The following is a 27277-nucleotide window of genomic DNA, read 5'->3' as shown; positions in this document are numbered from 1 at the left end:
GGTTACTGCCTCTTTTAGAACATAGGAGGATGTTAGTTAATATTATAAAACACTTAATATTAACTGGCCATGTAAAGGTGCGTGAGAGAGACCCAGCTTCAAACAACCTCGGAATCTCCACCCCACCCCGACTCTAGATACAGTCTCTAAGATATTACTGAATGAGGAAATTCACCGCGATGGCACATCTGTGATCCTAGCACGCTGCCCCTGGCATGCTCCAACCGCTTGCAACACCCAGCACGTCTTAAGATACAAAATAGAAAACACACATTTTAGATACTCTCTGTCTTTAAATCCCACCTTAAAAATTATCACTTTCAACCATGCCTATGGCACATCTTCCCCTTCCTCCCTCCCTTGCTCAGTATTCAATCCTGTCCAGCGCTCGAGACATTACCCTGTGTGAAGGGAGATGTATAAATGCAAGTTGTTGTTACAACGATGCCAGCCAAGTGCTCAATCATTTGCACTTCTTTATCCTCTCCCACCACCACATAAAATCAACCTCAAGATACTTGAATTTTCATGCCAGATATCAACAAATTCAAGAGGAACGTACAGGCTAGTTCTAATGTCTGATCGCTTTAGAGTGCAGAATGCAGTGACATACATGAGACACTTATGGTGTGAGATGCAGTACTTTCTAACAGGATTTCTAAATAAGTAATCTGAATGTAAACTCCGAGCACGTCACATTGACCCAAAGTTCCTATGATTTGGTATGAATAGTCCCTGCTTTGTATTAAGACATCTCAACAAAAATCAACACGTATCTATTATGGCTAATGCAAACAGAATCCACATTGTCTGTCCACAGCACACAGTCACACAGGTCTAACTAACCACAGGAGAATCACAGTACAGCACCTGTCACACAGCACTAACTAACCACAGGAGAATTACAGTACAGCACCAGTCACACAGCACTCTGAAGAAAGTCTGCTCAAAGCCTATATAACACACATTTCCAGCCCCGCTGAGAGCAGAGGGAGGAAGTGTGTTGCTACTGTACTCTGTGTCCTTTCAATTGCTTTCTAATAGGTTGTTAATTCAGCCTAGAAGTACACTGGGGAGATGTGTATAAACAGGACACAAGGATCTGAAAGCTTTTTGGCCCACATATTGTATCAGAATGGCCTGAATTGCTTGTACTAATGCACACCCTAGGAAGGAACTAACTCAAGCTTTGTATTTTGCCCACAAAATATACAGTCAAATCACTTTCCAATATACTCTGCGAAACGCTTTGAGAAGTGCCTATGTTAAGATGGCACTAGGTAAGATGGCACAACTCTGACTCACTTATCTACCTTCCCCTGTTGGGAAATCCTGGGCAGAGCACAGCAACGCAGAGCAGCTTTCAAAAGGGAATTGGGAAAATATTAGAAAACAAATCTAAAATGTTATTATAATAATAATCCTTACATTTGGAATAGCACCTTCCTCATTAACCGGATATCCGCTTCACAGCTTATACTGTAAAATCCAGTGACTGTGTGTTTTTGCGGGGAAACATGGCCGCCAATTTGCACATAGCAATGTCGCAAAAAACAGTCATGGAGTAAGTGACCAATGGAGGAATTGTTGACCAGGACAAGGGGGAAAATCTCCCTTCTCTTTTCAAGTAGTGGGATGGGAGGGCTCTGATCACTTGGGGTGTAAAATATACTTTATATGGGTTTGTTTGCTAGATTATTGATGGCAGAATTAGAAGGTCACCATTTCTACCAACACCAATAATGATTAGCCATAACAACAACTTGTATTTATAACTTACATTTATATAGTGCTCTTCACGCGAGATAGCATCTCAAAGTGCTGCAGAGCCACAGAGCTCTTCATTTAAAGCACCGCCTGTGGAGAGAATAAAACACGGCGGAAACTAGACTCCGGGGGTGTTGATATCAAAGAGCTGAGCCGAGCATTGGGTTACTGTGGAATCAGTATCACTGCCGCTCACAGCACTGACAGATCATGATGATTATTGTCCCACAAAACACTGCAGCTGAAGCAGAATCCGTAATGGCTTTTAAAAGGGAATTGGAAAAATATATATAAAAAAAATGAAAGGGTGTGAGGAAAGGGCCGGGGAGTCAGAGCAAATCGATAGCTCTTATAGAGGCCTAGGCCCAGGCACGATTAGCCAAGTGGCATCTTTCCGTGCTCTGCCTCTACCATCAACACAAGAGGAAACTCAAGGCATTCATGAGGAAGAAGGGAATAGAGAGGTATGCGAAGAAGGTATAGAGGGGTAATGAGAAGGGGCCAAATAGGTTGTTTCGGTGCTGTAGATTCTATGTATGCACTGTACACCATCAGAAAATAGGGTTAAGATAATAAGTATAAAATAGTTACTAGGGGATCTAAAAGAGAATTTAGGAGGAACTACTTCACGTGGAGGGTAAGGAGAATATGAAACTGAATGCCCAAAGTGGTGGTTGAATCAGATACTATAGATGCAATTAAGAGGAAGTTATACAACAACAACAACAAAATTACATTTGTAAAACACCTTTCACGTCGGGAGGACGTCCCAAGGCGCTGGACAGAGTTTTGGACCTGAGCTGGGGGTCGGGGTGGGGGAGGGTGGAGGACGGGGGGGAAGCAGGGAGATCGAAAGCATGGTCGAAGAGGAGGGTCTTGAGATGGGTCTTGAAGGAGGCAAGGGAGGGGTGAAGCGGAGGGGCTACAGGATGGAGTTCCAGAGGGTGGGGGCAGAATGGCAGAAGGACCGCCTGCCAATAGTGGGGCGAGCGAGGCCGGGGACGTGAAGCAGGCCGGAGCCCGCTGAGTGGAGAGAGCGAGCAGGATGGTAGGGGGTTAGGAGGTCGCAGAGGTAGAAGGGAGCCAGACCGTGGAGGGCTTTAAAGGTGAGGACCAGGATCTTGAACTGTATCCTCTGTGTGACTGGAAGCCAGTGGAGTCTGGCGAGGATGGGAGTGTTAGGGTCGCGGAGCTTAGTGTGGGAGAGGACATGGGCTGCAGAGTTCTGGATGATTTACAGGCTACGGAGGGAGGAGTTGGGGAAGCCGACAAGCAAAGGGTTTGCATAGTCGAGGCTCGATGTAATTAAAGCATATATGAGGGTTTCGGTGGCCTGCGGTGTGAGACAGTGGCGGAGCCAGATGACGTTGCGGAGGTGGGGAAGGCAGAGCGGGTCATAGCGCAGATGTGGGGTAGAAAGGAGAGTTGCGCGTCAAATAAGACCCCAAGGTTCCAGACTGGCTTAATAAGGTGGAGTATGTAACCATGGATGGTGATGCTGTCAGCACCTGAGGTGAGGTCTTGTTGACATTCAACTGAAGAAAGTTAGCTCTCATCCAGGACTTGATGTCTGACAGACATTCAGTCAGGACAGCAGTAGTCCTGGAGTCAAGGATGGAGGCAGAGAGGTACAGTTGCGTGTCATCCGCATATACGTGATGGAGAGGGGAATAGAAGGATGGGTGAAGACTCGTGTGGAGTATAAACATCGGCACAGACTGGTTGGGCAACATAAAGAGAAGCTACCATTAAATTGCTCCAAATCAATGAATAAAAAATGGCTGGATTTCTAAGGACACTGGACGGGAGCGAGGTGTGTGTGTCTTACTATTGCTTTTGCCATCTAGGTAATCTCACCCGCATGTGAAGGTAGTATCACTACAATGGTACCAATTCCTGGGATTTTCCATCCAAGAAAGTCAGTCACAAAGCAGTGTTCCTGGGAGAACATGCCCCTCTCCTTGTTCAGTCTCTGTGACTATTATTAAATAACAGAACATGCAGGCTGTGTACAGCGGGCTATTTTCAGTGATAATATGCGCATGCACATGACTTCCGTAAGACATCGACAACAGCAGACACACGCAAGAGGTTTTTTATATCATTGTCTCGAAGCCCACAGATGGAACAGGAAGGTCGGGAGCTAGTCCCACAGCCAGACTCCACGCGGCTTTGGCAGGAAGCAGGCTGACTGACCTCTCACCTTCCTGCCAGGGGCTGGGCACGCTTATGCATGTCACAGAGAGAGCTTAGAAAGGGGAGAGCAATTCACAAAAAGAGGATTGCTCTCATTCAAAAAGGAATTAAGAGGATGTCTGGAGCAGGACATAACATCAATGCTGCCTCCTGGCATTCCGAATATAATTCCAACGGAGCACAAATCATAACCACTCTCTCCCTCACCTACACCCTATGTACCCTCGTCTCCCTCACCCACACCCTATGTACCCTTTTCTCCCTCACCCACACCCTATGTACCTTCCTCTCCCTCACCCACACCCTATGTACCCTCCTATCCCTCACCCACACCCTACGTGTCCTCCTCTCCCTCACACACCCCGTGTACCCTCCTCTCTCTCACCCACACCTTATGTGCCCTCCTCTCTCTCGCACACAACCTTCCTACCCTCCTCTTCTCTCACACATACCCAATGTACCCTCCTCTCTCTTACGCACACAACCTCCGTACCCTCCACTCACGAACTCACACCCTCCCTACCCTCCTCTCTCTCACACACAACCTCCCTACCCTCTTCTAGTTCAACCACACTGTCTATACACAGGACTCTGCATCCTGAGAACCAGTTTGGACACAAATAACATGCAATGAAAACAGTGATATAAAAAGGATAACTAATAAAAGAGGAAACAAAATGTTTGGGGTCGTGTCAGTTTTGTTTTCCATTTACAAACATAACTTTGTAAACCTACATGTTGTGGTTGATCAAAGGGCCTTTGGCTGCTTTGTCAGATATTGTCAACTTTTCAATTTCATTTCTGAAAATCAATGGACTTTGTAGAGAGCTGTAACAGATCACACTTCTTACAGTAAGCTGGGAAACTTAGACCAGACCTGGGTATTGCTTTGCTTGTTGATTATGATGAAAGGCTGAGTAAATTAGCATTACATTCACTGGCGCTGAAGAGGTTAAGAGGTGAATCTGATTGAGGTGACTGAAACAAAATAATTTAGGGAATTGCAGCCAGGAGGAGGAGATGTAGAGAAATGTAGAAAGGTGGAAGGAGAAGTGAGAAGATTCTCTTGGGAGGATTCTCCTGGGAACTTCTGGGCATTTGGTACCCTCTTGCCTGTACAAGCTGACCCTGTTATAACACAACCCGATACAGCAAGAGTCCATTTAAAATGCAAGTTATGGACCCTGCAATACTGGAAATAGACACTGACTGACTGGCTTCCTGCAGGAAGCACTGCTAATGTCATTTTCCATGCTCTGCTCAGGAAATTGCATCAGTGGCACTCCTAAGCACAGGAAGTGGTTGTCAGCTGTGACCTTACGACGAGGAAGTGCTGCCTAGCAGCCACTGTTTTTTGTCCAAGGCGTTTGAATGTGGGGTCAGAGTTTATGGACCCAAACTACTACATTATAAGAGGGTCAGTCGGCCCTTATCTACACTAAAAGTATGCATTACAGACAACACAAAACACTTCAAAGGTCTTCACTAGACCTGCAAACACCCTTTAAACAGGTAGATGTCCAACTAGATAATCATCAGGTCCTGAAAGGTTTGAAAAACACGGCCATGTATATTGAGAGAATTGGAGGAAACACACACACTGAGATCAGCTCAGCCTCATGCCCGTAAACACAAACCGTGTGTGTGAGTGCTGCCTTGTCCAAGAGGCCAGCAACTCTGCAGTCTTGTCAGCTCTCATATTTTACCAAATAGCAAGAAATTCCACCTGGGACTAGATTGATTCTATTCCCGCCACATTCACCCAAAATTTGGCAAATTGTTTAATTCGGTCTTAATTTTCAAGACGTTTTTCTGTACAGTAAAGACTGTATTTATGAATTTGACAAACTGGATGCTCTGAAATAAACAGTCACTCCACTTCACAGTAACTTTCGTGAAGCGCTTTGAGAGGACCTCCCGATGTGAAAGGTGCTATACCAAATGCAAGGATTATTGTTATACATATAATAATAATTCTTGCATTTGATATAGTGCCCTATCAAGTCATCAAGATGTCTCAAAGCAATTCACAGGCTACACTGTAAAGTGTAGTGACTGTATTTTGTAGGAAATGCAACAACCACTTTGCTCACAGCAGTGTCCCGCAAACAGCCATGGGTGAGTGACTGATTTTTATTTTGGGGGATTGTTGGCAAGAACACAGAGGGGAAACTCTCTTCTTTTTCTGCATGGTGCCATGGGATCTTTAATGTCTAGCTGAACAGACAGTTTAATGTTTAATGTCTCATCCGAAGGACGACACCTTTGACAATGCAGCATAGACCTAGCACTGCATTGGAATGCCAGCCTAGACTGTGAGTTCAAAGTCCCAATGTGGAGCTTGAATCCACAACCGTCTGACTCATAGACGAGAGCGCTACTCCAGGTGAAGGTTGTATACGTGCAAATTGGTGTAGTTCTTGTTGTGGTTGTTGATGAATGCTGCCAAAGAAGCCAGACTGAAATAGAGCAAATCTAGAGGCAGGTAGAATTTCTACCATCAGGTTCTTAAAAAGCCCTGAAACTAAGACGTAAAACCCAGGCAGCCTGTTCCTGCCTTTCCACTGAGAGACTGACACCATATGCAGTAGAGCGGGAGGGGCAAGCTTACCTGAGACTGGAATCTGGGTGAGTCTCCAGGTGAGTCTCCAGTCCGTACTTGCAGATGAAAGTTTTAAAGCACACAGGGCAGTGTAGGACCTCCTCTGACTTCTTGTCTTCCTCTTCATCAGATGGCGTCTCTCCGGCCACCTGTGGTTTAGGGAATGGGGGGGGTAGGGGGTAGGAAGGGAGGTAGAAAATAATAAGATTGATAAATGCACAAGATTTTTTTTTAAGCTGCCAGCTCTATAGGAACACAAGCAGCTCAGCGCACACCGGGATTAGAACCTAGGACGTTTTGACCGGTGATCATTAATAATACATACAATCCTTACATTTAATATAACGCCTTTCAAGTGGAAGGAAGTCCCAAAGCGCTTCACAGGATTTACAGTAAAGTGGGATGACTGTGGGTTTTGTAGAACGAATGGAACAAACGTGACAGCCAATTTGCACACAGCAGTGTCGCACAAACAACCATGGAGTGAGTGACCTATTTTATTGGGGGATTGTTGGCCAGGACACCGGGAGAGAGAAACTCCCTTCTCTTTTCAAATAGTGCCATGGGAACTGCACAGGCAAACAGGACATCGGTTTAACGTCTCATCCGATAGACAATGGATTCCTTCAGAAGTTTACAGCACAGGAGGAGGCCATTCGGAGAGAAAGAGAGAGAGAGATGGGAGCGAGCGAGCAGAGCAAGAGAGAGAGTGGAGCTGGAGAGAAAGGGGAGCAAGAGAGAGAGAGAGGGGGAGCAAGAGAGAGGAGACTCGCTGCTGACAAGTGACTAACTAACTATATTATAGACTAGCAGAGACTAGTGTAACAGGTGGGCACAAACTGGTATGACAGGTGGGCAGAGACTTTTGTGACAGGGTGGCAGAGACTGGTGTGACAGACAATCACCAGCAGGCACACCACAGGGCGACAGCCTGTACATTACACAGACGTTTAGCTGCTAATTGCTGACTGCAGTGTGCTGCGGCTTTTGGAGTTCCTCGATTTTCTGGCTTTCATTAGCTCTCTGTCCCATGAGGGCTCGGGTCACTACTCTCTGCACACGGTTTATTGTACGGCTCCTCTGTACACTGTCCAGAGATTACAGTAACCCAAGGCTTTTAACAGCAGGCAGGTGGAGAGCTACATGGCTCTGAAGTCTAACCTGCCATTTCCCAGCTGTCACTTTGAAGAGACCGTACCTTCCTTTGTTGGTCCATGTAGGTGTAATTTAATAATGTACAGAATCAAATCCACACAGCTTCATTTAGGAAAGTGTAAACATATTTCTACTTGACTTCTCAACATTACGGCAGTGTATGATTATGGTGCATAATTAACCGTTAATGATTTCCCTTTACCACTTTTTGGGGGCTGTAACTGATTAGAAATACACTTTGCCCAGAGGAGGGAGTTCAAAACAAGAAAAAGAGAGGGGGTGGTGGGGAGGAATGGAGGAAGGGGGAAAAAGTGAGAGACTGAAAAAACAGACCAAGAAACAGCGATGAGGAGAGAATGGAAGGATGGAATAATCCTTGCAATAATAATTATATAACGCTTTTAACATCTTCTGGATGTCTCAAAGCGCTTCACAGAATATACCGTAAAGTGAATTGACTGTATATTCATGGGCGAAACGCAGCAGCCAATTGCGCACAGCAGTGTCCCACAAACAGTCATGGATTGAAGTGAACAAATTTATTATTGTTTTTCTTTCTTGGGGATTATTATCAGGCAGTGGAGTAAGGAAACTTGCCCAAGGTTTTGCCCTGACAGGAAGTGAAACCTGCCTGCGAGGCGAGTCCTCTAACCACTGAGCTACAGGACTCCACTGAGCTACAGGACTGATACTAGGAGAAGGAGTGAGAGACTGACACACACACGTGCACACACACCGAGTGACTGAGGTTAGTTTTATTCTGCTGTTTCAGAGACACTCAGTGACCGACCGCCTTATAATAATAATCCTTGCATTTGATAGAGCGCTTTTCACGTCGGGAGGACGCCTTGTTATCTTCCCAGACTTTCCCTCCTCAGCCTCAGCCAACCATTTTTTCTGGTTCCACAGCCCTTAATATAATAATCATTTGATCTAGCACTTTATCACATGATCGAGAGGTGTCAAAGCCCTTCACAGGATTTACTGTGAAATGTAGTGACTGTGTATTTTCTAGGGAAACATGGCAGCCAATTGGTGCATAGCCAATTCCTATGAATAATCATGAAATGAATGACCAATTTTTTATCTGAAGGATTGTTGGCCAGGACACTGGGAGAAACTCCCTTTTCCTTTCAAATAGTGCTTATGGGACCTTTAACATCCACCTGAACAGACAGTCGGGACCTCAGTTTAATGTTTCATCTTACGGTTGGCACCTCTGACAATGCAGCGTTTCCCCAGCACTCCACTGTGGTGTCTACCTAGACTGTGAGCTCAAAGCCCCAATGTGGTGCCTGAAGTTTTGACAATCACCAAATAAAATGGTAACCTGCAGACATCACCCCATCACGGATGATGACAGCAAATTTTCCTCATGCGCAAATGACTCCACATTCTCTTTTCCTTCCGGAGACCGAGGAAACTCGCTACGGAGGCAGAGGCTGATCCAGCTCGGAGAAACGTACCACATCTGGAAAGCTGCCTGCTTTAAATTACGGGTTTGCTTCCTCCAGTAAACTCTTCATATAAAAGTGGGATGAAAGGCAGCGAGGTGTTGCAACAGGTTTGACTGGTTATAAAGCCCGTTTTTTAAAAATATCTTTCCCACAGCAAATCTTTGCCACTGATAAGCACTTAAGCACTTAACAAGATTGTGAAATATGCCGATCTGGTTTTATATCGCTCATTAAATCATCTTCAGAGTTTTGAAATGAGGGAAGCAAGAGATAGAGAGGGAGAGACAGAGAGGGAGAGGGGTGAGTGAAAAAGAGAGAAGAAACAAAAAATAGAGAGAAATACGCACCGCTGGCAAATGGAGGGCTTGATAGAGGAAAGCATTCCATTTGCTAGCACTAGTGGGAGCAAAACTTCACCAAAAACATAAGAATATTTTTTTAAAAGGTGAACACAAACTACTGCGGCAGGTGTGACTGTGGGTAGGAAGCGCACACTGGCCCTTTAACAGTTTCAGCTACTTCTCTCCGCCAGGTAAAACAACAAGAGGGTTGTTGGAAAGTGCTGCAGGCTGAAACGCTGCCGAGATTTTATTAGACGCTCGATGTGGTACAAACATAAGAGGTTGTGTGCAAAGAGATAGAGATACAATCTCCTCCAGCACTACAAACCTCACATTGCACAACTGCACGATGACTGCAGCTATTATAGGTCACACTGGGCCTCTACAGGGAGCCTGAACAAGGATTACTATCACATGTAAGACAATGTAATTTGCAGTGCAAATCACAGTCAAGCACAGCCCAGTGATGAACAGTAATATTTAGAGAGATCACTTTGGATAATAAAGTCTCATTCAGGACTTCAGAGCAGATGGAAAAATTATGAATAATGAGCTGCTATCTGTGTGAGTAAACGTTCAATTGTGGCTGTTAAGCAGCCTCTGACTTCCATTGACCTTCACACTAATTTAACCGCAGCATGTTCCTCAGACTCGTGCACTGCCAGGCACATCCCGAGCAACTCAGTCAGATAGCAGGCGACGTGCCCTTTGCCTCAGAGTATTACAAGGCCCGTTTGTGCTCGGCTCCCACCCAATTAACAGCTCTCAGAAGTTCTCTCACGGTTACAGAAACTGATTTCTGGGCAAAGCGCACGCCTTTTCCTCACACTCCCGCCCGCCACTGTCCATTCTTTCGTGGGGAAAGCAGAACTTGAATGTAAGTTTGTTGCTGCAGTTTGATATTTTTTAATGTCTGCCCTCCAGGACACGCACCACTCCTCGTGGCAGTCTCCAGCCAGCTAAGCCGTGCAAAAACCCAAGAGGACATGACCTCTAATGTTCTCACTCCATCAACTAGTGGAGGCTCTGCCCCTCCCCCCACACACACGTACACAGACAACCTCCCACAGACACACAAACACACAAATCCATAGACACATACACACACGCACTACAAGTTTAGATTTACATAGTGTCTTTTACGTCGGGAGAATGTCCCAAGGTAAAGAGTAGTTCAGGGTGCGCACCCAAGCTGGGATGGAGCTGAGGGGTTAGGGCAAGGTAGGAAAAGATGGCTGAAAGCACAGTCAAACAGGAACATTTTCGTGTGGATTTTGAAGGAGACGAGGGAACCCGTGAGTCAAAGAGCCTCCAGTATGGAGTACCACAGAGTGGTGGCAGATAAGCTGAAAGTCCGACCACTGAAAGTGCGGTGGGGTACGTGAAGCAGGCCGGTGCCTGCTGAGTGGGTGGAGAGTACTCACATACGCACGCACGCACACACAAAGGTTCAGGCCACATACACACTTGGCTTATTCCCCTCAGTGGTTTAGAGGAGACTGGTATCAGAATTTTATTTGAGAGTTGAAAGACTGACTGAATGCTACACTGTGTGTACAAGGATTTTTTTTAATGACCTCCATAACTAGCCACGTGACTTATGTGCTTGTAGGGAGTGACTTTTTGCCAGTTGTCATAAAATAAATTAGTGTGGCTAATTTTTAGCAAGCCACTAACACTTAATCATTACCAAGCACATCAAAAGTGGCCAGGCATTTGCGAGTGAAATAATTGTTAAAAGTGCAGACGTTTCCAGGAGCCGTATACAATCATGTTTTAAGCAAATGCTCAACTTGTTACTGCCAAACCAATTCACAAATAAAAGTAAAGCCTGGCCCATCGTATTACTCCCCTTTCTCTGACCCGAGTGTAATAACTCCGTGTTACAAAGAGGATCCGAAGGGGCAGTTTGTCAAATCGAATGCTGCAAATACCTTTTTGCTGGGTGATTCTTCTTCCTTGTGCTCTTCCTCTTGACTCAACTTCCTTTTCACCGAGAGCCTCCGGCGCTTGGTGGGTGACGGGGGACTTGACTCTACGGAGTTGCCAGGCTCCTTTTCATGAATCTTCATGTGCCTGTGCAAAGACGAGAGAAAGGCGAGCTCCAGTTATTTATTTATTTTATTGATTGATTTATTTGCGTTTGGTTCATGTATCAGGTGGACCACATCACCAAAAAAAATACACTTTTTACAAAAAATCTTGGGCCAGGCACTGAAGGGCAGGTGTTCGCATGAGTCAGCCCCCACCACCCCGCAAAAGTCAATGCCCCCCACCCTCGTACAAGTCAATATCATTATTGTCCCCCAGACCAATCAATGTCCGTCTCCTACACAAGTCAATGCGGTCGTCCCTCCCCCGCACAAGTCAATGTCACCCCCCACCGCACAAGTGAATGTGTTCCCCACACAACCTGGGACACAAGTAAATGTCACCCTCCAGCACAAATCAGTGTTGTTCCCCCCCTCCCCGGCACGAGACATTTCCCCATATAAGTCAGCATTGCATTAGAACAGTAATAGATGTGGGAAGTGGAGCTATTCACACTGATGCAGTAGGCATGGGGCAGAGTTTGAGAATACAAAGGTATCAGGATCTATGAAGTGTCTGAACATGTCAGTCATGGATCAATTCAAAAAATAGAAAAACAGGGTGTATCCCTACCAATGTGTGTCCCCGCTGCACTGGAACTCTACTTCTCCCAATTAAATGCTTTTTTCCCATTCCTTCTCTCACTCCCCAGCAGAAGGAAATGATCTGGATCAAATTTGAAATAAGTGCGTTGTGTGTGTGTGTGTGAGCACGTTTATGTGATGCTGATGGAGGGGGGAAATTCTGTGTGGGGAGGAGTGAGGGAAGAAAGCCATATAAAAAGCGTACTTTAAGTGGGGCAACATAAGGTCTACAGCCAAGTGGTGAGCTCAAGGTGTAAGAGATATACAAACTCAGATGCACAAAGAGAACGCAACATGTTGTAACACAGTGCTTGCAATCTATTAAATCCCAAGCTGCATTACAGTATGGCACGATAGTGAGAAAGTTGGTTCAGAGACCGAATGCTGTGCGCTAAACCTGAAGCTCTGCTAGTGCTGCACCTGGCACAGAAATTCTTAATGGTGGCACCAAGTAGTTCACAATGATAGGATATCCCCTCATATCCTTCAATCTGATAATAATAATAAAAATCCTTGCATTTTGCATTTGACATAACACCTTATCACAACGTTGAGATGCCTCAAAGCGCTTCACAGGATATACTGTAAAGTGGACTGACTGTGTACTTTGTGGGCAAAACGCAGCAGCCCCTTTGCGCACAGCAGTGTCCCACAAACAACTATGCAGTGAGTGACCAATTTTATTTGGGGGATTTCAGCGCCTTGGGCCGTCCTCCCGATGTGAAAGGCACGATACAAATGTAATCTTGTTGTTGTTGGATTGTTGGCCAGTACACCGGGAGCAACTTCATTCTCTTTTCGAATAGTACCATGGGATCTTTAAGGCCACCGGAACGGACCCCAATTTAACACTTCATCCGATAATTAATGGCAAAAAATTATTTCCCCCTCCCCACCAAAATAAAAAGCAAAAAGAATTATAAAAAATATAAAACAGATGATTTTAAAAAAAAGCTCCTTTTAAGGTTGAATCCTTGGCCTGTCCTGGGAACATTATTAAGCAGTTGCTGTATGAGTCACTGGCATCTTCCACAGTTCCTCAATCCATGCAAAAATGTAGGTTAAGTTGAGACAAGGAGCCATTCCTCCTGGCCTCTCACACTCTTCATGAAGTCGAGCCTCGGTGAATCAGAAAGGTCTTTCACAACAAACAACCAGTCAACCAATGAGTAATTTTCCTGAAACGTGGAACACAGCACGACACTGAACCAACCGCATGAAAGTGCAGAGCAAGGACGAACCGTGTAGCACACACTCGCTTCCTCTTAATGTAACTGCGGCCCATCTGCTGCTGCTTCTCAATTCCGACACAGTCCAGTCCCTCCACTCAGCAACAGTTGCCACTACCACCTGTTTGATAAAATGCCCCCACCCCCACCAAATAAAACACACCCGCGAGCGCGTGCTTCAACGGTGTCACCATGTGTTAACTTTCCAGGTGTTTCCAGACTGCTCGTATAACTAGAGAACAGTTCAGTGCAAAAGGAGGTCATTCAGCCTATTTCCCATTGCTACCTACATCATCATCTTTTATCACAAATCCCACTTTCCAGCTCACTCCCCATTGTATTACATTGGCTGCTCAGGTGCTTATCCAATTCCCTTTGAATGATTCCATCCATCCTGCTTGAATATCCACTGCAGCAATTAATTCCATACCCCAACAGCCCTCTGTGAGTGAAGATATTCTTTCTCATCTCTCCTTATTTTGAACCCCTCTCTGCCTGTCCCATTAAACAGAGAGAGGGGGCAGGCAGAGACACGCAACACATCCCACACACACACTGGCGTATGCACGCACGCGCACACAGGGATCTAGATTGCTAAAACTAACAAGCTTTTCATCACAGGTTCATAATTGGATTTCCCAGGTGCTTATTGTGGGATTTCCCATTACAAATGCATAATGCAAAGATTATTTTGCATTCTAATCCATTCTAGTGATTGGAACGAAAATGGATTTTCGTTTAACATTTAAAGGAGCAGACCAGCACGGTGAGGGCCAGGGAAACAATAACAATAACTTGCATTTATATAGCGCCCTTCATGCGGTTATGTGTTAGAGCGCTTAACAGTAGCGAAACTTGGCCCTTAGCCGTACGAGAGGGAAAGTGACCTTAGGCCGATCAAAGAGGAAATTCTTCAGATGCGATCTGGGCTTGGTTTTCTAGACTTGGTGCATCTATTTCATCTCTCACACCTATCCTAATCGCCCACAAAATACACACTCAATCACTTTACAGTATATCTTGTGAAGTGCTTTGAGACGTCTCAACGACATGAAAAGACGCTATGTCAAATGCAAGGATTATTATTATTATTAAGGTACTGATCTCCGGGCTGGTTTGTGGAACTGCTCCAGTGTACAGTCATCACCTTTCTCTCCGGTATAGCTCCGCAGAGTCACTAATGCAAGAAGTAGACAGACCTAAAATACTGGAAATTTCATGTGCGGAAAAATGTCTAAAAGAAAGGAGACTACTATAATTTGGGGTGTTCATGGAGAGATTCAAATATGGGGGGAGGAAGGAGTTGAGGGGAAAAAAGTCCGACTCTCAAAGAGATAGATCTTAAAGTAAGTTTTAAAGGAGGAGAGAGAGGAGGAAAGGGAGAGGAACGCCAGGAATTCCAGAGAGTGAAACAAACAATTTCATGCAAACGAGCCCTACAAACCAGGTTTGAATCTCCACTCTGTGCTGAGTTAGCTGATCTCAGCCAAGGCAGTATTTGGGATGTGACAATTGGCCTCAGTGCTCTCCTGGGCCAGAGGGCTCTGGATCCGGATCGTTTATCTTGCGAGCCCTGCTGGAATATGCTGCATGTACATGTTGCCGAGGAATAGATCAGGGCCTCTGCTTGTGTTATTCCCTGCGGTCAAATAGCGCAGTTCACTCTCACTGTCAAAACAATACACAAAATAATAGACAATCATACATGCATAAATAAAGGGGGAGGGGGCCTGCACAAACCACTGTTTATATGGGAGGAACTTTTTCCAGCAGTTTTTTTTTTAAAAAAGCATTTTTTCCAACCTCTTGAACTCCATCTCCCAATCACTCCGCCTCGCCCCCTCCTTAGCCTCCTTCAAGTCCTGCCACAAAACTCTCCTCTTTGACCATACTATCGGTCACCCCCTTTCCCCTCCACTCCCTCCCTCCCTGACCCCAGCTTGGGTCTGAAATGCTGTACACTGTCCAGCGCCTTGGGACGTCCTCCCGATGTGAAAGGCGCTATACAAATGTAATCTTGTTGTTGTCATGAAATACTGACACAAGTAAAAGTGTATTTTGGACATAAGTGTTGGAAAACAACACAACCTTTAAATGTGAAGCTTTGATAATTGCAGGAACTCTTGAAACTATTTCACACAAAGAGTGAAAAAACATGTCTGTCACAATATCTATCCACCCCCCCTTCTGGTAATAATAGCACTCAGCCCACAGAACAGAAACAGATTTCCAGCCATTCAAGAGGCTTTTCAAGATCCCTCTACATAGACACATGGAACGCTTAAGAAAAGGAGCTGACAGGACGTTTTCTGGATGGTATACACACACACACACACACAAGTCTAAGGGACAGTGTGAAATCTGCTGTGTGCTGGCATGAGGAGTGGTGAATCACAGCTCAGCACTGCCTGAATCCAGGGTGGATGCTTGCAAGTCAAGACAGGTTTGCACTGAAATTCTGTACTGAAATTCCAAGCTCTGCAGGGAGGGAAGCCGTACCTTCTGCAGCTCTGTGATCTGCCTTTAGTACTGTAAAACTACTCTGTTTCCCTTTTGTTGGGCTCAATCAAGCTTTTTAATAATTATGCATATTCCCTTATTCGCCTGTATCCCACACATTTTAACCTCTCCCCTGGTGTATGTGTCAAAACACTTCCATCATTGTGGACAACTGTACTCGCTGTTACACTGAAGTCAGAGTTTAACATTATTGGCATAATTCTTTCCCATACGAACAGGAGGAGGCATCCAGTCTGTTGAGCCAGCTCCTACCATTTTATTCGATCACAGCAGCTTTCAAGGTTTAATCCCATTTCCTGCTCTTTCTTCATTTCCCATAATAGCCCTATACCTCACCTGTAAACACAGACAATGGGATGGATACCGGTAGGAATTCTCAAATTGGTCACTGTGATAACTAATCACGCTTGTATAAGGTTTTATTTTGCACTGCTAATGAAATTGCATCGCAGTCACTTATAAGCAGACAACAAGTACTAAGTTAGTAAATTGTCAAAATAGTGCTGAGCTGCATCACGCCCAATAATAATCCCTCCAAAACCAAAAACAATAATAAATTGGTCATTTTCAATCCACGACTGTTTGTGGGACATTGCTGTGCGCAATTGGCTGCCGCGTTCGCCCACAAATATAAAGTCAATTCACTTTACAGTGTGTTCTGTGAAGCGCTTTGGGACGTCCTCCCGACGTGAAAAGCGCTATATCAAAGCAAGGATTATTATTATCACTGACTGCATTAAACAGGAGCGTGTGGAGCAGGGTAACCCTCCAGTGTGAGTTGGGGGAACGGGGAAAAGAAGGAGGGTTCTCCTCATTCAGCAAGTCAGAGAGAAAGGTACGTCACACACATTCTTACACAACGGAGCCTAGGTGCAAACCTCGCCCTCAATAACAAACAAACAGCTCAAAGGTCACCCTGCGATACATGCCATCAATGGGCAGCTCACACCTCTATTGCCTCATCCTTGCTGCTCGCAAATATGGACTCTGGCCTAGTAAGAAATGGATGAGAGCCCTTTGATGTGAAATGTTTTGTCATCACGGTAGTTTTTTCTTAAATTACCCCCAACAAACAGATAAAGTTTAATGGAATTTCAATGTGGACTATTTCCTAGTCAGACACGGAGTTTCAGAGAGAGGTTGGACATATCCAATGGCTCGGCTTCCTAAAGCACTGCTCAGTTCCTAAAAAACAGGAAGGTCACACATTCTTAGTGAGGCAACTCAGTGCCTACTACAAGCACGTGCAGTTTTGGGTGGGGACAGGACTGGGTGTTGCAGTGATGGCCTCCTTTTTAAAATAACATATTACCTCAATTATTTTTATTTGCATCAGCCCAGTGAACTGGCCACTATCAAGCAAACTAACAATTCTAACAAATTTAGGGTACCGTAGTAATTTAACAGTGTATCTAACATATACATATATATTTATGACGTTTCAGCCTTGAAAGAAACAAATTTGACGGACAAGATACAGAGAATTTTTATCGTCGAATGTAAAGTAGTGCACACACAAATAATATAATTAAGGAACCAGAGAATGATTATCCAGCTCTTTGAAGTGCCAATGTCAGGAAGTCAGTTTGGTCTCTCAGCAGTTCCTACTATTTCCTCCTCTCACTAGACACTGTGGAATTTGTTCATTCCCTATGAGAGAACTTGGGCCGCACAGGGCAGACGAAACACGAAGAACTGCGGGCAACAGGAAATCTACTTTTAAAACCTTAACAGCTAATTGTGGGTAGATTTGAGAACATACAGTAATATTTATTCTCTTTCTGATATGGCAGATGCTATCTTTTCCTCTGGAATTAGCTCAGTTGAGAGAGAGGTCTTACGATGTACACAAACACTGTTGAGCACCAGTCGGGCACTGAAGAGCTGTGTGAGGCGGGCAGGCTAACTGTCAGCTGTGAAACTGGAGGTGGTGGTGGGGTGGAGAGGGTTGTAGGCAAATAATAATAATAAATCCCTGAATTTGATTTAGTGCCTTATAACAATGCTCTATGTGCATCATCACTGCCCAGGCTCTCTGATCTGTATCATATGGACACTGCCTCCAGTCACTGTTCTTCATGTAAACAGAAATGTATGTGGGGGGAGAGATTCTATCAGTGGAACAGTAACCTCAGCACGAGGCAACCCTTTCCACAGAGACAAATCAAACCCATAAAATAACCCAAAATGTGTTAGAATAAGCAAGTCCTCCGGCCTTATCCTCATATTTGATAATCCCCACATTTGATACAGTGCCTTATCATATCGTCAAGATGTCTCAAAGCGTTTACAGTAATTTATCATGAAGTGTAATGGCTGTGCATTTGTTGGCAATCGTTTCGCTTCTTTTGCAGAAGTTTGCGTTTCCAATCTGCAGCTTTTCATGGATCATCTTTATACCCAAACAGGTTAATAATGGTTTTTAATAAACTATTGTTGGTCTTCACATTTGGGGAACAATGGCATTAATGATATATCTCTGCTGCCATCAAACACAGGCAAGAGAAGATGTGCTGAACCCAGCTTTCCACATGTAGGAGAAGGGCAGGCTCTGATGTGAACATACCCACCAGCTTTTATTATTTGGCAAAGTCTGCTAACTCAAGATAACTACCAACGACTTGAAAACAGCCTTTGTACCCTGGCCCCTGAATCCAAACCTTTACTATTCTCCCTTCGCAAGAGTGTTAATAAAGAGATAAGGACACAAAACCAAGCAGGCAATGCATGCCTTCATTACTTCAAGGATAACCCAGAGTGGGAAGGAGGTATGGGTGGATACGAGTTACGAGCTTGCCTCCATTATTTTCATATATTTTTAAGTTTGCCTCATACATCACATCTGTTAAAAACTCACAGAATTTATTTTCTACAAGTTCGCAAGATCGACATGGGCCCGGAGGAGGAGAAATTCCCAGAAGCCCATTCAATCCTTTCCGAAAAGTATATCATATTATTTGTAGTCAGGGGCCAAATGGTTCATTTAGAAACATGAAACATTACGCCCTGAGTTACATTCGCTTTGCCTCAGTGCACCAAACTGTAATGTAGATTTTGTTTAATTAAATCTCTTTACAGCGAGCAGTACAGGAAGCACATTTGTCACTTCCTGTTGGCCTCCCTGCCAAGCTCCATGAATCCCCTCCACCCCAGCCCTGATCGCCAGTGTGTATTCTTTATTAAAAAGGCAAGGCCACTGACTGGGATGGGCCAGGTCGGGTCCACAGTCAAGCACTGGGTCTGTAATTACCAGGAACTCAATCTGAATCTAGTCTCAGCTCAGGCACCGAGAGGCAAAGGTAACAACAACAACAACAACTTTCATTTATATAATGCCCTTCACTCGGAGCGCTTAAATGTTGTAGGAGGCAATGTGCACAATTTTGGCCTGGTAGTTAGGGGAGAGAGTGAAAGAGTGTGCGAAAAAATCTGAAGTAAGTGATGAGCCAAACAAGAATGTGGTACTGACAGGCTCGAGAGGGCAGATCTCCTGCCAATCCAATTCGAGCTGCTGGGATTTTGGGAGTGAGTGACGGGAAGAGAGAGAAAACGGGGAAGAAAGGGGGTAAATCAGAGTGATCAATGCAACACTGTGAACAAAAAGGGTTAAACTGTTGCGTCAAATCACTTTACATAATGGCCCACGGGAGGGGCAGAGAGCATTCCGTGGGTGTTCAATAGCTGGGAATACTCATGAGCTGCAGAAGACGATGATTTAAAGGCAGACTCCCAGCCCAGCCCTCAGCTAATGCTGTGTCCCTCGACGAAACGAAAAATGTTCTTTTCACTGCTCCTCATACTGGAGTTTGTGTTAACTCTTATGATGCCGCTGTTAAACTGTCAGACAATAATAATTACATTTATAATGTAGGATGTTAAGGATACATGGACGGAGGCTCCCCTCATGGCAAAAGACATGCTACTCAGTCACTCCAGTATTTCACTCAGTGTGGCTAAGGAAGGCCCTGCACCAGACAACATCATCAAACAAGGCTTCCGTGATATCACACACAGACTGTGTGAGTATGCATGTGTTTGCGTGTATAGAAAGAGAGAAATATAATCAGTAAACTCCAGATAACTCGCCTCTCCAAGGGTAAAGGGCTTAGTGACGAGTTATCCGGAGTGGCAAGTTATAAATACATTTCAAAAAAATGTGGCCAGGATATTGACATTGTGATGACAAATTATACAGCTGTGTGTGTGTGGAGGTTGTTCATGTGTGTGTGTGTGTCCGTGGAATAATTGTGTGTCTGTCAGTGTATACTGCCTGTAGGGTGTGTGTGGTGTGTGTGTAAAAGCCAATGTAAACCAATGAATGCTGAAATATGTAATCCATCTCCAACCATCAGAGATCTTTGTTTTGAATAAAAGCTTCTTTTTATATAAAAAGTGAACAGAAGCCACATCACAAGACCAGACGTGTTTTGTTCTGCCAAATGTCCCAGATGTAAGCCTGAAGTCTCTCTTCAACAGCCCAGTCCGACTGCAGGAAGGCATCCAGAACACGTCAACGTTAGGCCAAAGACCGCCCCCCAACAAAACAAACAGAAAATTTCCCCATATTGCCCCTTACATCAGACTGGGGGGGGGGGGGGGCTCCTCCCCTATAACATAGACAGGTACTGGGGAAGAGCATTGCCCGATTTCATACACACCAACCTCTTGATTCATGCCCGTCCCACACCCCTTTTCACCTAAATAAACAATCTCAGGGACTTATTCAATCCTGGCTGCCCTCACATATGTCCCAACACTGGTTACACTCTGTCACTGGCACAGGCCTGGAAGGCCTCAAGTGCTCTGGGATGCTACCTTGATGATGGGCGCTATATAAATGTAAGTTATTGTTGTTGAGTAGGTGTCCCACCTGCCCTGCCGTCCAGGGCAGCTTTGGGACGAGGGAAGGGAAAGACATACAAGTTAACCTGCATTACAGCCGCAGTCCATTCCGTAGAGTATCAATGGAAACAAGGCAGGGTTTAATCTCAGTAACACAGACAGTGCATTCGGAAGGCTCAGTCTATTGTTTTCCACTTGCTGCAATGGACTAGTCCTTCCCCTGTGGTAATTTAGCTCGTCTGGTCTCTGCTTCTATATTCCAGAAAGACATTAGGAGGTAAACACACACAGCTGAACAGGAAGTCAGTGTTTATCTCCTCCAGCCAGCAAGGCCTGCTGGGGAAGATACCATCACAGGGACGTTTCAAAGCAATTCAATCACTCTTTACCACTTCCCCTCCCAAATAACTGCCTGAGCACGTCCCAGAATACGTCTAAAGCAGTTGGATGCTGCCTGTTTAACTGCCTGGCAACAAAATGCTTGAGCCACAATTCTATCTTCCATTTTAGTGATATAATGAAGTGCTGCTTTGCTCAACGGTGTATTTATCATATAAACCTCCTGACCAAGCAGTAAATCAGAGCACAGAGCCTTCAAAAACATTTCACTTTGTAATGTCTGATGGTAATGGAGCTCAACGTAAAGAGGGGAGGGGATTGGCTTGATTGTGGTATCCCTCCACTGTTTGAATAGCCTTCCAACCTTCCGAGTTTAGGCTCCCAAATGGGCGGATTATAAGAAAGCGAGAACTACTCATATTCAGTGTAAATAGTTTGGGAAGACTCTGCAGTGGCCTTGTGTATAAAGGAATCACCCAGCGTAACACTAATCTATAATGGTAGCTGATTGTGGCAGAATCCAGCTTTTCAAAAGGAAACTGGATAGATATCTAAAAAGTAGTCAGCTACAAGGGTAATGGGGAAAGGGCAGGATTGGGCTCAAAAAATGCTCTTAAAAGAGCCAGCAACACAATGGTCTTCTTCTGTGTTCCATCCTTCCTCTAATCCTAAAATCCTACCAATCTGTCTGCTCCGTCCGCTCGGAGGGTACTGGCCTGCTCCATGCCCCCCACTCTGCCTGCTCCACCATCGGAAATTGGGCTTCTAGCCTTTCTGAGTTCCTCTGGAACTCCATCCTGGATCCTCTCCACCTTGCCGCTTCTATTTGGGATAATACAAATGTATCCTGGGCTGGGAAAGTGTGAAGGGGGAATATCAACCAGGATTCCCTCTCTTGATCCCCATTCAGTGACCCTGCTAGAGGTGCGCTGTGTGATTGTCAGAGGAGACACCAGTGGTTGGTAGCAATGTCCTCTATCTGATGCCATCTACTGCCAAGGGTCACACAACGAAGAACGGTCACAATGAGCGAGGTACCAGGAAGTCACCTGACACCTGTGGAATCTCCTCCAGCCAAAAGTGGCAAAAAGGAAATCTACAAAAAGATGGTAGCTGGTTACCATAAGTCTGGATTTTGATTGTTGCCATCTCTTTCTTTTTTAAACATAAATTTCATTTTCAGAAATAGTTGAAAAGAATCACCATCTGCACAGGAAGTGACACGATGTGACAACTGTTAACTCAAGTCACTGCTTTTTAAACAAAATGTAAACTCAAGTTAAACCGTGTCTAAAAAGATGGAAATGAGTGATAATAGTGACTCTCTGATGGCTGAGAAGATAAGGCAGCACCCAGTATAGCACCAAGACCCCAAGACCTCCAGACCAGAAAGTCCCAGGTTTGAATCTAGACCGGTGATCAGTTAATTGACCTCAGCCAGGAAAGGAAGGCTGCTATTAATGGCCTCAGTGAGAAGGAGGGAACTGGAATCCTCAGAATTTACTGGAGTGGGACTGGAGTGAATGCTTTTTACTCTCAGAGGCACAGTAAGACATACACAGAAAGATGATAAGCATGAGAGCTGCCGTTAAGCAATTGCTCTGGAACTTATAGTCTTCATCAGTAAAATAAAAGAAAACTAGCTCCAATGCTCACGAGAAGAGAACAGCAATTTCCCCGCCAGACAAGGACCATTCGTTTCTCTACAGCCCTGCACTGTGTGATAGCTCCTGGCACCTCAGCAGTGGCTGCAAGTGTGCGGCCCATGTGGTTATCTCACATTCTTCATTCATTTGGAGGAGACTGGATTTCAGAACAGGTATGTTTCTGGTTTCAATCATCCTCAGGATAGAACATGGAAAGTGGTGTGGCAGGTGGTTGGGGGGGGGGGGGGACAGAGAGGGGAATAAAAAAATCTTTTCATTCAACACTCCTCCACTTTCCGTCCATTTAAAGAATTATGAAAACAAAAGGACTATAATTCCACATTTCAACAAAAGACTTGACTTTACAAATACCAGCACTGGGATCAGCAACTGATTGGAGAGTTGAAAGCCGTCCAGATGGATGAGCACCAGAAAAGGTATTTGTAATACACTAGACTTCTCTGTATTCAAACAAGCACAACGCAAACTGGAAGTTCTGGTTGGGCCTGTAAGCGAGTAATACAGTTTGCAAACTGTTCAGAAAGGCTCCAATCACTCAACACTCTTCCTCCCACCACCATTGCTGATGAGTAAGCAATTGAAAAGTGTGTTGGAAGAGATCTGTGAATGACTGTGGCCAAAGGAGAGTCCAGGGGACCGGCCTGAGACACCAATTAGAGTGTTAAGTGCAGAAATTGGTCATTTAACCCAATTCTCCACATCAGCAACTTGATCTAATCCCACACTTCTAATCACTGCCCAAACACTTTAATATTCTCTTCTTCAAGTTAACATATGCAGGTAGTTGAAGGATTTGCTATTTACAAATATCCAAATTGTGTCAGTTTGAGTCAAATGACAGCATGTGGGTTCCACAAAAGGACTTTGAGCTCACAGTCTAGAGTGGCTCTCCACAGCACAGCACCAACAATCTCTCATCCTGTCGAGTGCAAATGCATGAAAAATATCCTCCAAAAGTAAACTGTTGCTTATTTGAGGGATATTAAAGGGAATTAATGCTTCTCTGTGGTACAGTTCAGTACTTTACTGGAAAATATTCAGTGTTACATTTATTCCGGGGCTTTAATATGCAAAGTCAACTAGAATGCTATCCAAGGCACTTGGGAAGTAAGATCACTTAGAAATATGCAGAATAATTATTATTAATGATAATAATGTTTAGATTTGATATCTTTTTTTATCATATCATCTAGTGCATCACTGGATACACTATAACATGTAATGACTTTATTTTGTAGATGAATGTTGCAGCCAATTTGCACACAGCAATGTCCCACAAACAGCCATGAAGTAGGAGACCAATTTTATTTGGGGGATTGTTGAGCAGGACACCAGGATAAACTTCCTTCTCTTTTCGAATAGTGTCATTGGAGCTTTAACGTCCTCTTGGACAGGCAGACGGGACCTCGATCTTATCTGTAGGATGGTATCTCTGGCAATGCAGAGCTCTCCCAGCACTGGCATTGGAGTGTCAGCATAGATGATATGGGTTCTGAGTCCCAGCATCTTGGGTCATCCTTCCAACGTGAAGGACACTTCACAAATGTAATTTTGTTGTTGTTGAGTCCCGACGTGGGGCTTGAATCCACAACTTTCTGACTTCAAGACGAGAGTGCTACCAACTGAGCCAGGCTGACACATTGGGCCAGGATGACACAAAAGAAGATAGGCAGAGAAATAAGATTAAAACATCATGGCAGAGCAGGGACTGTGGGATAAATGTAATTAAATAGACTATAAACCACAGAAATAGGCCGTACAGTGTAACTAGTCCATGCCGGTACTTTTGCTCCACGTAAGCCTCTATGGGCTCCAATTCCCCTCTCCAATACCCCTCTAATACCCCTCCATTCTCTTCTGCCTCACGTGTGGATTCAGTAAAGGTATACGGATGTGAGTCACGCATGGACACGCCTGCTTTGATCTGCAGAGAGAAAACTCACAAAACTATTGAGTTGCAAATTAATTCCTGACAATATTGCTGAACACAGGCCTCCATTTGTAACAGGAGGGAAAAACTCCTCGGGCTTGCAGTGGAAATAACAGCTCGATATGCATGGTGACCTACGAGCAACTTCAACTGGTTTCTTGAGCTACACAAAACTCAATTAAATGCGACTTTTCTTATAATACCCAGTATAGCTGAGCACTTCCCCCTTACACAGTCAGCATTTACAACCAAAGAAAGGAATAGAGCCTGTGTGTGTGTCTGTGTGCGCTCACTTGCTGCCAAGCTTTCCCCTCTTTATCTTGTAGCTACAATCCATAAATACTGGAGATTCCAGCAAAATACTGGCAGGCAGCAGGTGTGCCTGGGGATGCCACGCTTGAATTCCAAGCACAGTGAGAGATATACACTGCACCTTAGCCTCATCCCCTCCCCACTCCTGCTGCACTGCCCATGAAGCAGCAGCTTGTTGACAACTTCAACAACAACTTGCATTTATATAGCACCCTCGCACAAGGTAGTGTCCCGGAGAGCTTCAAGGCGACACTGATGAAGAAATGACCCTGAAAGTTGTATCATTTCATTCAGTGAGGCTTATGGGGGCGGTGGGGGGGGAAAAGAGAAAGATATTTACACAGTCTGGGCCCTATTACATACAAATGCGTTTTCCATGTTTTTTTTGAAAATTGCTGGTCTGGTAGGCAAACCAGGATATGAAAGTGTCCACTGTCAGATTTGTCTTCATTTTCAAGTTATTTATATCAATTCTCCTCTTCCTGTTTCTGGTGCACTATTTCACAACACAGTACAACTGATGCTCTTGTCAGCACTGACTGGGGGGAGGTTGAGAGACTGACCCGAACTCCCTCTCTCCCAAGCCCAATCCTGTCCTCACCTAACATAACATGTAGGAGCAGGAGTAGACCATTTGGCCCTTTGAGCCTGCCCCGCCATTCAATCATGGCTGATCTTCTAATCTAACTCCAGCTAATAACCTAACCCTGCCTTATCCCCATAGACATTAATCCCTTTTGCAATAAGAAATATATCTATCTCAGTCTTGGATATGTTCAGGGACTGAGCGTCAACAACCCTTTGGGGTAGCGAATTCCATACATTCACCCCTCTAAGTTCTTCCTCAACTCAGTGCGAAACGGCTGGCCTCTGATTTTAAGGTTGTGACCCCTGGTTTTAGTTTCTCCAACCAGGGGAAACAATCTTCCACTATCTACTCTATCATGCCCTTTGATGATCTTATAGGTTTCTATAAGATCCCCTCTAATTCTTCTATATTCTAGAGAATATAGGCCCAAATTGGTCAGCCTATCCTCGTAACTCATCCCCTTCATCCCTGGTACTAACCTAGTAAATCTACGCTGCACCCCCTCCAAGGCAAGTACATCCTTCCTTAAATAAGGAGACCAAAACTGCACACAGTATTCCAGGTGTGGTCTCACCAGGGCCCTATACAGTTGCAGCAAGACTTCCCTACTCTTATACTCTAATCCTTTCATAATGAATGCTAACATACCGTTCGCCTTCCTAATTGTTTCCTGCACCTGCAGACTAACCTTCTGTGATTGGTGTACAAGGACACCCAAGTCCCTCTGGACGCAAACACATTCCAATCTCTCCCCTTCTAAAAAATAACCGGCTCTACTGTTTTTGCTACCTAGGTGGATGACTTTGCACTTCCCTACACTATACTTCATCTACCACCTACCTGCCCAATCACCTAACCTATCTATGTCTCGCTGCATTTTTTTAATGTCATCCTCTGTGTTGACACTTCCTCCTAGTTTTGTGTCATCCGCAAATTTAGATATATTAACTTCGATGTCCTCATCTAGATCGTTGATGTAGATGGTAAATAGCTGAGGCCCAAGGACTGATCCTTGTGGCACTCCACTAGTCACATCCCGCCAATCTGAAAAAGACCCGTTTATCCCTACCCGTTAACTCTAACCTGTTTCCTACCCGTTAACCATTCCCCAATCCACATTAATATGCTCCCCTCAATTCCATGGGCTCTTATCTTTTGGACTAACCTTTTATGCGGCACCTTATCGAATGCCTTCTGGAAGTCCAAATAGACCACATCCACTGATTCACCCTTATCTAGTTTACTCGAAATATCCTCAAAAAACTCTATGAGATTTGTCAAACATGACTTCCCTTTTGTAAAGCCATGTTGACTTGGCCTAATTATATTGTGCTCCCCTAAATACCGCACTACCACATCCTTAATCAATGATTCTAAAATTTTTCCTATCACTGATGTGAGACTAACTGGCCTATAGTTCCCCATCTTTTCCTTTCCACCTTTTTTAAATAGTGGTGTGACATTTGCGATCTTCCAATCCATGGGGACTGTTCCAGAATCCAAGGAATTTTGGAAGATCAGACACAAGGCCTCCACTATCTCATAAGCTACCTCTTTTAAAACCCTGGGATGCAAGCCATCCAGACCAGGGGATTTGTCACTTTTTAGTGCTAACAGTTTCCCTAGCACCAATTCTCTACTAATGAAAATTTCCCG

The 27277-nt window shown here is 44.7% G+C and overlaps 1 protein-coding gene across 8 annotated transcripts in view; it reads right to left on the bottom strand.

Moving 5' to 3' along the window:
- Positions 1 to 27277, bottom strand: part of rreb1a (ras responsive element binding protein 1a) — a 136489-nt gene that overhangs the window by 30886 nt on the left and 78326 nt on the right. For all 8 annotated transcript variants that reach the window (XM_042332105.1, XM_042332107.1, XM_042332103.1 and 5 more), the window contains 2 exons: positions 11453 to 11594; positions 6575 to 6714 (listed from right to left, as the gene is read on the bottom strand). In XM_042332105.1, the coding sequence (XP_042188039.1) occupies positions 6575 to 6714; positions 11453 to 11594 (282 nt within the window). The remainder of the gene's footprint in view (positions 1 to 6574; positions 6715 to 11452; positions 11595 to 27277) is intronic.

Source organism: Callorhinchus milii, unplaced genomic scaffold, assembly GCF_018977255.1.
Source record: "Callorhinchus milii isolate IMCB2004 unplaced genomic scaffold, IMCB_Cmil_1.0 Scaffold2, whole genome shotgun sequence".
NCBI lineage: Eukaryota > Metazoa > Chordata > Chondrichthyes > Chimaeriformes > Callorhinchidae > Callorhinchus > Callorhinchus milii.
The sequence above is the reverse complement of the archived record's forward strand: the minus strand, read 5'-3'. Positions and strand labels throughout refer to the sequence as shown.